General features: G+C 35.1%; 1 protein-coding gene across 1 annotated transcript; it reads right to left on the bottom strand.

Moving 5' to 3' along the window:
* Nucleotides 1-4,718: 4,718 nt before the first annotated feature.
* On the bottom strand, nucleotides 4,719-11,873 carry LOC127118339 (UTP--glucose-1-phosphate uridylyltransferase). The gene is made up of 21 exons (XM_051048521.1): nucleotides 11,474-11,873; nucleotides 11,332-11,379; nucleotides 11,061-11,152; nucleotides 10,850-10,940; nucleotides 10,458-10,518; nucleotides 10,288-10,365; nucleotides 10,156-10,206; nucleotides 9,978-10,051; nucleotides 8,104-8,176; nucleotides 7,946-8,003; nucleotides 7,786-7,832; nucleotides 7,633-7,698; nucleotides 7,497-7,529; nucleotides 6,673-6,725; nucleotides 6,524-6,599; nucleotides 6,329-6,385; nucleotides 6,165-6,248; nucleotides 5,975-6,073; nucleotides 5,796-5,900; nucleotides 5,231-5,302; nucleotides 4,719-5,112 (listed from the first exon to the last, which is right to left on the bottom strand). The coding sequence occupies exons 1-21, from the start codon at nucleotides 11,542-11,544 to the stop codon at nucleotides 5,086-5,088; spliced, it is 1,416 nt and encodes a 471-aa protein (XP_050904478.1). The 5' UTR covers nucleotides 11,545-11,873; the 3' UTR covers nucleotides 4,719-5,085.
* Nucleotides 11,874-12,302: the final 429 nt, after the last annotated feature.

Raw genomic sequence — 12,302 nt, 5'->3', positions numbered from 1 at the left:
ACGTCAATGGTGAGACTTATGAATGTGATATGTCTGGCTTCCTATTTAGAAACACCGAATGCACTCGTTTTTGTCTAAATAGAGGAGCTGACTTCTCTTATCTGAAAAGGAAGATTGAGTCCAAACTAAGACAACCCGTGTCCCAAATTTTTTATCAACAACCTTTTTTTTTCCAGAAAATAACTCTGTCAAGTTTTATAAGTCATTGATTCAAAATGACATGGAGACAAAATACATGTTTCGTAACCATGAGTATTCTGGTTACGAATACATAGTGTTGTACATTGTGTTGGAACAATTTCAACCAGCTCAGAATATTCAGTCATAGGTTATTGATCCTGTGATTGATGACGAACAAGATGTTGAGCACCACGTTGAAGACGATGTGGTTGATGATGCTGAAGACGTGGTTGATGACTTGGTGAACCGTGATTCTGAAGACGAAGACCAAGTTCAAATACCTATAGCGCAACGCTACTCACCGCCTGCGCACTTCACAACACTTAACTTGGGCGAGGATGAGCCCTCATCAGATATGTTCTACAACCCATATATGAGGTCTGATGAGGACTTAAAGAAGGGTGACCAATTTCGGACCAAGGAAGAGTGTCTGTTAGCAATAAAGAACTGGCACTTGAAAAACTGTGTTGACTACGATGTTATCAAATCAAATCCGGAAAGATACGTTATTGTATGCAAAAATCCGGAGTGTGGGTATAGGTTGATGGCATCGTACAAGAAGAAACATAATGCGTGGGTGATAGGGTCCATTTCTCAAGCTCACATTTGCGTCAACACCAACATGGCACAGGATCATCGCAAACTTAGCCATGATATGATCTGCCATTCCATATTACCTCTAGTTGAGGCTGACCCGTCACTGAAGGTCAAAACAATTATCTCCCATTGTGTGGTTGTTTTCAAATATACACAGTCATACAGAAAGGCTTGGTTAGCGAAAACCAAGGCAATTGAACTGGTATACGGTAACTGGGAGGAATCATACAAACAACTACCACGCTACCTGGCTGCACTACGATTGTATTCACCTGGGACGGTTTCTATAATGGAGACCTTGTCGGCACAATCCCCTGACGGAACTCGTCTAGAAGGTAATGGAATATTCCATAGACTTTTCTGGGCATTCCGTCCCTGCATCATCGGTTTCACATTCTGCAAACCACTTGTTCAAGTCGATGGAACTTGGCTGTATGGGAAATACAAAGGATCGTTACTGATGGCGGTCGCACAAGATGGAAATTCTAATATTTTCCCAATAGCCTTTGCATTGGTAGAAGGAGAAATGGCTGCTGCTTGGAGTTTCTTCCTTAAGAATCTCCGAACGCACGTGACTCCACAAGCTAGCATCTCTGTGATTTCTGACAGGAACGCTTCAATAGACAGTGCATACAATAATCCAGCAAATGGTTGGCATGACCCCCCGTCTACCCATGTCTACTGCATCAGGCATATTGCTCAAAATTTTATGCGGGAGTTCAAGGATAACTTCTTGAAGCAACATTTGATAAACGCGGGGTATGCATTAAACCAACCTGGATTCCAATACTACCGCCGGGAAATAGTGTTGGCAAATTCTGATGCAGGGAGGTGGATCGATAATATCGACAGAGCGAAGTGGACTAGATCATACGACGATGGGGTGAGGTGGGGCCACATGACAACAAATCTTGTGGAATCAATGAACGGCGTCTTTAAGGGCATACGTAACCTCCCGGTAACCGCATTGGTGAGTGCGACCTATTTTCGGATGGCAACGTTGTTCGTAACAAGAGGCAGGCGCTGGCATGAAGTGTTGCAGACGAGTCAAGTATATAGTGATGCCTGCATGAAGTTTATGAGGCAGGAATCTGCCAAAGCCAGCAGCCATCGGGTTACGGAATTCGACCGCCATGACCACACTTTTAGTGTCAAGGAAACAATTGACCACAACCAAGGGCTGCCCAGACAAGAGTATAGGGTCCTAATACCAGACCGTTGGTGCGACTGTGGTCAATTTCAGGCCTATCGTATGCCTTGTTCCCATGTCATTGCAGCGTGTTCACACAGCCACTTCGATGCATTATCGCTAGTGTCTCCCATCTACAAAGTTGCAACATTGCTTAATGTATACGACAATCCCTTTCCGATGGTAGCATTGGAGGCGTATTGGCCAGAGTATGACGGGGAAATTGTTTGGCACAACGAATCGATGCGGCGGAATAAAAGTGGTCGCCCAAACAGCAGGCGCATTAGAACTGAAATGGACGTCGCAGAGAAAATGCAGAGGAAGTGTAGCATATGTCAACAACTAGGGCATAATAAGAACAAATGTCCATATCGTGGATCTACTTCGACTACATAGTTGTATTACTTCATAACTCTGTGTATCAATGCTATTTATCAATAAAGTTTACTTTTTATTCCAAATAGAAGATGACATTGAAACAACAAACACAAACATCTAACATTACAACAACAATTACTAAAGCAAAAACACATACTGGAACAAGATAAAGTACTAAAACAAGAACAAGTACCACAACAATAGCAAATACACAAACAACATCACAAACAACCCTTAAAATCTAGGAAATTACAACAGTTAACACTATGTCGTCTGATCCATGCATCATTTGGATGCAATCAATGTCGCTTTCAACTTCAACCCACCAACGTACCATTTCTCCAGTTTCAAATGAGAACCTTGTTCTAAGCCTCTGAATCCTTCTGATGACTTCACCAGGTTGGTAATCTCCCTCTAACCAAGACATCAATGATCTTTTTAGTTGGTCCAACGAACGGATGTTCCAAAATTTCATCTCCATTGGGGGTTTCACAGGTGAGAAAATAACATGCCCGTCCCTTTTTAAGATTACTGGTTCTGGATCCGGCCGCCTGGATGATGTCCGCTCCCATGATGACGGTCTGGGGGATGCCATGAACTCAACTTGATTGAGAAAGTGATAGGAAATAGTGGTGAAGAAAATGCAAGGAAATAACACTTTATTTATAGGAAAAGATCTGGGTTGTACACCAATCTACTTAACCCTAACTAGTGTCGCACTTGATTAATTAGTCTTAGGGGGAATTAGGGTTTGAATTAGGTCATAACTACCAAACTCTAATTATAACCGATCAATAAACCCTAATTATAATTGATTAATTAACCTTAACATGATTATCCCTAATTCTCCCAAAAATTTATAAATAAATTTAATTACTTATAAATTAAATTAATATATATATAAATTAATATATATATATATATATAAATTAATATATATATATATCTTGTAAATAATTTTATTTATATATATGTGTTAATATAAATTTATATAATTATAAAAAATATAAAATCATTAATTAAAAAAATTAAAAAAAAAACATACTAAAAAAAATAATAAAATAAAATAAAATAAAATAAAATAAAATGGGTGTAGGCGCCACTCCTAGTGGCGACTTGCCCTACCCCTTAAGGGTGGGCGCCAACTAGGGTGGCGCCCACGTACAAAAATAGGGCAAAAAATGCTCATTTTTGTAATTTTTTGAAAAAATTGTGTATTTTTGAAATTTTTTTAAAAAATCTGGATATTTAAAAAAAAAAATCATCTATAGTAGTTTCTCTTTTGAATTTTCCTGATTCGATTGTCTTTCAATGTCGCTCAACTTTGTAAGCTCTTTCATCCTATCTAAGAAAAATGACCAAGTTTCATCTTTTTCTGGTGGAATGAGATGTCCACTCAGAGGATGTTGACGATATAAGACATCCTACTTTCAAAAATACTTGAATAAAATGTTATGATTTTAAAAGTCACCAAATACACATAATGCATTATGTTGGATTTTGAGGTGTGGCACTTCGAAATGGAAAAATATTTTCGAGAAACCGTATCGTCATATCGATACACCCTATGTTATATGCACTTGCTAAAATATAAGCCATTTCAGACAAACACGTCATTTTTCCTCTGATGTTGCACCGTTAACACAAGGAATAAGAGATTCATGAATTTCATCATATTCTTTTTCTCCCGTATAGCTTTGTGTGTGATTCCTTATGGACCTTCAACTATTTGATAAGTTGTTGGTAGACAAATGTATGAATCTCCTTTGCATTACCGAGTAAAGCTGAAACATATTGATAACCCTAGTTATCATCACCTTTAACATCTACAATTCGGTCAATTTATTTGTGCATAAAAACTGACATCTCTTCAATGTGTGTCATTTTTTTTAAAGGTGGTGAAAGTGGTAAAGGTGGTGAAGTTGATAGTTTGCTAATGCGAGCACCTTTAAATGAACTTCTTTTGGACTATGAATTTAAAAAGTCCAAAAAAAATGAGTCGACATGCTCGAAATAGGATGGAGACTACTTGGTTGAATTGTGAATAAAGTTCATGATAAATAAAGTTCATTCACGTTTAAGATATATTTCTGACCAATTGTGAATTCAGTTCCATGTATGTTCTAATATTGTGATGCTACAACGAAATGATATTTGTATTTTGCTATGTTAATTTTAAATCATTAGGTTCACAGATTTTTCAACCCTTACACAAATCCCCTTTACTATTTTCCAACCAATGATGCATGTGTAGATTCAATTCTATTAATTGTAGTATTTCCAAAATGTTTAAATTGATTGGCATGATAAGTGATCATTAAGGAACGTTATTTGTAAGATTTTGCCTACTGGAAGCACAAATTATGCTCATTGGTAGATGTTTAATATACTTTACCTTTCCAAACAAAAACTTATAATGAGACAGATGTAGATGTAGTACATTGTAGCACTAAGCCTTTTTTTTAAGGAGAGGGGATGTATATAAGACAGAAAAGATGACAAAATCAGATGGATACCGTTGTTACACAAAATGGCATGAAAATCTATGTGACACAAAATGGCATGACAACTTATGTAACGGTAAGAAGACAACCAGCAAGGCCTCATACTGAGACAGACTCACGACCAAAAGCGCCTTCTTATTTCCTTTTCCTAACAAACTTGGGTAAAACATTATTGAAGTAACACAAGACTGCCATTATACTGTATACAGTCCTATGCATTTAAACTCATCAGCTTCCTCAAAGGTCCTCCGGACCATTAATTTCCTGAACATACAATTCAACAATTAGGTCAATCAAAACAAAAACAAGCTTTCCCACTAGATGGAGTCAGCAGCACGACAACATCCATCCGACAAAAAAAAATCCATGTATAGTTAAATACCTTGTTTGCAATTACGGCTCCATCAGGAATTTCCAACTTTACGCCAGATTTGGCTACGATACTGATTTTCCCCTGTTTAGACATCAGAAAAACAACAGATATCAGAAAATAAATATAACGAAAGAATGGTTATTGACTGTCAGAAAATAAACTAAGAACCTCGTCATAATAGTTTTGGGTCAGTTAGTACATCAATGAAATAATGTTCAAATTAAATTCTGGTCTATAAGGTTTCCTTTGTACAGTTTTTGGGTCCCTATAACTTTATTTCTTGGGTATAAGGACCACAGTTACAAAGTTAAACTATAGGAACCAATCCAATCAGTCTTAAAAGAGTAAATATCTAATTGATCAAAAAAATTATAGCATTGTATCAGTAATATCTCATCTCATCTCTCTATTGAGATTTGCAGTTATCACGAAAGTGAATAATATCATAGATGCATTTGATAATAAATAGAAGCAGATTGACAAGTCCTGATTAATATTTCGCAATTCTAGTAAGTCTCGCGCACTTCAAATGAAACAAAATGCTATAGAAAGAACAATCATGAAACCACGATACCTTGAGGATGACACCAGCTCCAAACCATACATCGCCAGCCACTTTTACACTGTCAAGCTCAACGATACTGGGAATTGACTTGAAGCGGCTCAAGAAGTTGCTAACCTGTTAAGGAGGCTAAGTCAATTAGTATTATAGTTAACAAATAACACACAGTAATCTGTAATATAGATCTTAACCTTCTTAAATTCAGGCCCCAGTTCAATAGCGGGGTTTTCAGGATTAGCCCTAGCTGGGTTCCGAATGACAGATCCATCTTCCAAGGTGTAGAGGTCTGACTGAAAAAGGAGACAACAAATCATGTCAAAAAAGAGACAAAAGTCAGATTCCAAGCAAGTAGTCATGCCTTGTGTCAGAAAAGCTTAGAACCTGGACAAGAAGCAAATCTGAAGTCGCCTTCACCGGAAGGAATCGGGATCGAGGAACATTAATCCCAATAGCCTTGTCAAAGAACTGTTAAAAAATGTGAAATTAATAGCACTAAAAGGAAGATATAGCAGAGAAAACACTACATGTTAATAAACAATGGGTACCCTTATTGCTGCACCAGCTGCAGTTTCCAGCTGAAGAACTTTTACTCCATCAACTTCCTGGAAATCCATAAATATTGTGGGCAATTTTACAAGTCAATATATTAGTCAAACAACTGACTCACGGTATAGCATCCAGCCCACGTTAAGAGAAAATAAAGAAATACAGAGTATCACTTGAAAAACAATCAATCTGACCTTTGGATTAGGAATAATCTCCATCTTAAGAGCATCAGCCTCAACAAGTCTTTTGATTGCTTTCAAGTTCACCCACCTGTAGATTATAGTCAATACCTACTTATGCATGTGTAATCTAAAACAATCAGGCACTAACCAGTAAAACTTACAAATTATTTGTGTTGAAAATTTTGAACTTCTCAATTGACTTGAATTCCCCAACCTGCGCAGAAAATAGCATTTCGTGGGAAAAGAAGGATTAGTAAATCTTTTCTCCACTCTCCATAAAGTTCCGGCTTAATATCATCACTTACAAACAAGTCCCTGCCATCATATATTGTGTTGAAATAATTGCAAAAGTATGTTCTGTCCCTTAACTATATGGCCTTAAATCATCGGTGTGAATATTGTAGGGATTTTGATTAAAAAATGTAAAAGGTTCAAAAATTGTGGTTTCATACTATCAAAAATTATAACAGCTTGTAAGCAAAAAGATGCCATGTAATTGCTTTGACATAATTAAGAACTCCCCATCAGCTTTGATTTATAGGAAGTTTCCTTGACATTAGGTACCAAAGTAACAGCTGACACTGTACATTGCTACATAGTAAATGATCAATACTCCAAAATAACTTGTACATTATTTTCAACCTTTAAAAGTTTAAAGCAGGAAATGTCAGTAACACTTCAATCAAAATGAGAAAAACAATCATGATTTGTATGGTTTTTCTAAATTTTTTGTTGAAAAGGTTTAGTCAAAGACATTACTACTCAGTAAAACAAGTAACACGTCAGTTCAACTTACAGTTCTTCACCACAAAAGAAAATGAAATCAAACCGTCAACATCTCAGTCTATATATTAATGCTTAATTACTACCGGTGTTTTCAAAAAGTTATAATTAACAATACAAAACTAAGTTGTTTAACTAATATGGTTGCCTATATTTGGAAGAGAGATGTGTTCTGAGAATAAGAGACAGATTAGTAACTTACATGTTCATCTGCGACTTGTGCAATTTCCAGGAGCTGCATTAAAGAATTGATCAGATGAAATATTGCTATAACTAGAGTACTAAATTAATCAGATAAACTATTGGTCAGAATAAATTAAATCAGCAAAATTACATGCCTGAACCCTTCCTTCATAAGAAATCAAAGTGCCACCCTTAACATCGGCCAATGTTTTGGGAGTTACCTGCATAATAAGTACATAACATTATTAAACCAGTGAAAATCTAAAAAGATAAAAGGAAACTACTAGATAACAATCATCTTTCCTTACCTCCATACAATATTCATTCTTGTGCTCGATCAGATGGTTTAAGATTTCTAAATCAATGAGTCAAGCACACAAATAGAACTAAAGGTGTAATTTTCATGTGCGAGTAACAACCATAAACAATTAAACAATTAAGAACTAATGTAAACTTAATTAAGGATACTCAAGTCAACTATAGCTCCCAAATTATCTGAATTGGCAACAAACACATACTCTTTACCCTGCAAGAACAATAGGGAAAAGAAAACAATAGTGATGACAATGGTCATAAAAATAAATAAAAGACAGTCCATCTATAAACAATTGGAGCTCTTGGTTGACCTGTGATAATAATGCATCAAGTTTTCCACTGTTCGATAATGATGGGAAGACATCCCCATGACCAGGAGGATACCTGTGCACAGAAATTACTCATAAGCCAAAATTTGAAATCTATTTGCAGATAGGCTCAAAGTTAGTTTCAACAGCATAAACACTTTCTACTAAGGAAAAAGCTTTCTGAGGAGAAAACAACCGTAAATCAGAGGTACCATATCATATACTTCCTCCGGTCACTATTATAAGCAAAGATTCATTATTCGGATTTGGATAGAAGCATGGTCTTTGATAAAACATTATGGCGAAAGTTGATCCATTTAGCCGACTCCGCCTAGTGGGATAAGGCTTAGTTGTTGTTGTATTGAATAATTGATCTACTTGATCTCTAGATAGATCAGATATATCAGTTATTCAATGAACTTGAAAAGATAATTTTTGCATATGATAGTGACCTTAGGGCGTACAACCTAACCAAGGTTGTTAGTCACCGTAAACTAGTGGAATCACCATATACTAGATTTGTAGGCTTGATATTCAAAAATGCTTAAAAACTAAAATGCCTATTATAGTATTTAACTAAAATTAATACAATGTTTACATTAAATATTCAACATTCTAATTTAGTATTAAAGCATACCTAATAATAATAATATGTAAATGTTCCATAAGCAGAAAATAAGTTAGACTAAGATGGATTCATAGTCCGAGCCAAATTACACAAACATATCACAATTCAAAATTGATGCATAAATTCACAAATCACTAGATGATTTGCACATAAATGATTTAGTGATCGCGTTAACTCGATTCTGATACCCAAAGTTGTAAATACAGGCAATTTTTTTCTGAGGTAAGAGTTTGACATCTATGGACATAAGCATGATATGATATTACTAGTGTCTAAGCCCCGTCATTAATATGATATCACTTTTGAACCATGGCAGTACCAAGCCTCACACTCACGCCAAGCATATAACTTATGGCCCCAAAAGTTCATGGAATGCTAAAACAAGACTTTACAGAGTACCAATATTTCCCCAAGCAAAAAAAGTTAATTCCATCCAGACCACTTATCAACAAATGTGTAAGTACCAAACGCAAATGATATGCATACCACAGACAACAAGCCCCATTCAATTAATCAAATAGTGCATATGGCTAATGAAGGAAAATAAGTGCTATATTTCTCTTTATAATTTAACCAACAATATTATGAATATAAAGGAAATATATAAGTTGTTGATAAAACCTTCTATTTATGGGAAGAAACATCATATCACTCCATGTGGCTTTGACAACAAAGTTTATTATATAGACAAATATTCTACCCTTCTTCTAAGTACCAACTATGTTTTAATTCATCTTTAGTGGTTTCTGCTGTCTGTTTTAAGAAAGAACGGTGTTATAATAATTTTGTTATACACATATTAAATCAACTATTTGACATTTTAAAAAAAAAATCATACAAGGGAAACAAAGAATTTAAGTAATGCATCAATATGTCCCTGAACAATCTTGTTTTAAGTCAAACCTTTGAGAGAAGAATTTAGTTTCTATTTGAATGACAACTAGTGGTCTAAGCAAACAGAAATTACAAATCCATAAATAAGACACATGTTGGTCAGGATTCAAGATATATTGAAAGAAACCAGCATCAAAGAATTTCGTAAGTGAAAAAGGATAGGTTTGTCTGAGTGCTCCACCCTAATTAGGAGCTTTACATAAAAAGCCATCCACTTTAATTTTTTTCAGAGATTAACTTGAATTCATTTAGATGCATGTCTATATTGATCACTCGCTAATTTATCAGTCAGTTAATACAAAAATGATATAAATCTATTGAAAGTTGTGAAAATACAAAACAAATAAAGACATACCACCCATCCTTGCCAGTGTTCCCTTTGGAAGGCAAAGGTAAAAAGTCATCAGCAATCAATCGAGGATATTGGCTCTGCATAAGTTCGAATAGTGCAACAAAACATCAAAACAAGAAGTTAAAAGCTCAAAGTCCAGAAAATCCATAACATAGTAAAACCAGAGGTTAAAGTTACAAACCTGGTTAAAAGTATGAATCTCAATATTCGAGTTTTGGTATTTTTCAACAATCTACAAACAGTCATACCGTCAGTTTACATGTCAATTCGAGTTATATTTCTATTCAGTAAAGTGGATAAAAGGGACACGTACCTTTTGAGTGTCGTCATGAGTGTTGAATGAGTTCATCAAAAGCAAAGGAACACTGCTCCCATATTTGGAATTGAGATTCTACAACAGTTGAATTTATCAGTGGAAAGCCCGCACGGAAAGGGGGGAAAACAAAATTAAAAATCAAGCAAAAATAATGGCCAGAAAATAACCTCAATTTGGATGACAATCAAATCTAAAAATGTCAGTCCATCACGAACTTCAATGACGGACCTGCATTTCATTTGCATACAAATTAACACTTACACACAAAAACAGGTTACCAAAAATAATGATCTAACACGATAAAACAATCCTTCAAAAATTCATCCCACCACATCCCATCAAAATGATTCTCTACTTTACTTAGATTCTATATTAAATATATTGAAAAAATAATTCACATTTTCCTTAAATAAATAGAGCAATCTTTTGATCAGCATCAAGTTCTAAACACAGGATATTAACAATCAACCAAATTCCTTTTTAAAATCAGGCAAATTCATAAACCGATCTTAATATCAAATCTCGGATAAAATTTCACACATAGCCTCCAAAAACATACTTTGGACCAGTGCAACCCATAGTTGTCCCCAAGCCTCCATTAAGCTTCAACACCACAAGCTTATCCAAAAGATTCTTAATCTCTGAAGAACCTGAAAACCGATTCAGTTTCAAGTAAATAAAACAAAATCATTCCATTTTAACATAACACAAGTTACAAAATCAAATCATCGAACACAAAACAGAAAAAAAGATAATCCGTAAACATTTACCAGCAGGAGTTGGCGCCAAAGTGTCATAAGGCACAACCACTTCATCAGTTGGCGTCTGGATCTTACTCCATTCTACATGTTGCGCTTCGCCACTAGAGCACATTCAAATCAATAAATACAAATAAATAAAGGATCTATTACAGAGAGAAAAAGAAAAAGAAATAAATCAATAAATACATCATTAAATAAATAAACAAACGATTTACATAAACTTCTCCGGTGAAATCAATCACAGATCATAATGTGAAGCTCAAATCCGTGATTTATTTACCTGAGATAACGAGAGACGAGGTTGATGAATCCGTTTTTCTCATTCTCACTACAACAAACAACACAGATCAGAGTGAAATTATAGATCGTGAAAACAACCAACAGATTTGATGATTATAGACGAAATTGAGAAAATGTGATACCTGATTTGCTCCAATCCAGCGACGGAGGATTTGAGATTGTCGAGGTTGGTAGCGGTAGCGGTGGCAGCCATTGGCGAGGAAGGTTCGAGAGAGTAGAGAGAAAGGAAGACGCGATTGAGAGGCTATGTGTGTGTGGAGAGAAGAGAGCGAGAAGAAGGTGATGAATGTGTGAATGATGAGAGAGTGTGGTGTTTAATACTCGTTGATATGTGGAAATGCTGTAAGAAATTGACACGAGAACAAAAACGCTCGTGTGTCAATGTAGATTAATTTTGGACTGAAAGAATATGCTTTTGTATTGCACCGGAAAAATAATAAATATTTTATTTTCATGCACCGGCTGGCAGGTAGTAATACTATGCTATCAGAAGATGCTACTCGTCCAATCGTGGAAAAGAGTGGCGCATCTTTCACGCAAAGCTAAAGTGCCTATTTTTATACTCTGTTACAGAAATTTAATTTCATAATCGTATACTTTTAATGAATTAATTTTATAAAACTAACTATACAAATCCAAGAAACTAGTTTATTATAAATGTTGTTATAAAGGCTAATAAAATCTAAAATATATAATATATTTAAGGCATAGTTACAAATTTTGTTCTTTAGTCCGTCTATTTTATTTTATATTCAAACTCTGCTCACATGTTTTCATTTAAAACTAATAATGTGTTACTTTATACTATGTATTATTTATAAAATGTGACAAATCATCATAAATAATTTTGGTATGTTTAGGATTTCATAATAAAGTTGATCACTACATATATTTCAAAGTTAGTAGGAGCAAGTATATATTCCTTATATATGTTCATGGTATATTGTGGTT

Source organism: Lathyrus oleraceus, chromosome 2, assembly GCF_024323335.1.
Source record: "Lathyrus oleraceus cultivar Zhongwan6 chromosome 2, CAAS_Psat_ZW6_1.0, whole genome shotgun sequence".
Classification (NCBI taxonomy): Eukaryota; Viridiplantae; Streptophyta; class Magnoliopsida; order Fabales; family Fabaceae; genus Lathyrus; species Lathyrus oleraceus.
Note: the sequence above shows the minus strand (reverse complement) of the source record. Positions and strands in the feature narration are given on the sequence as shown.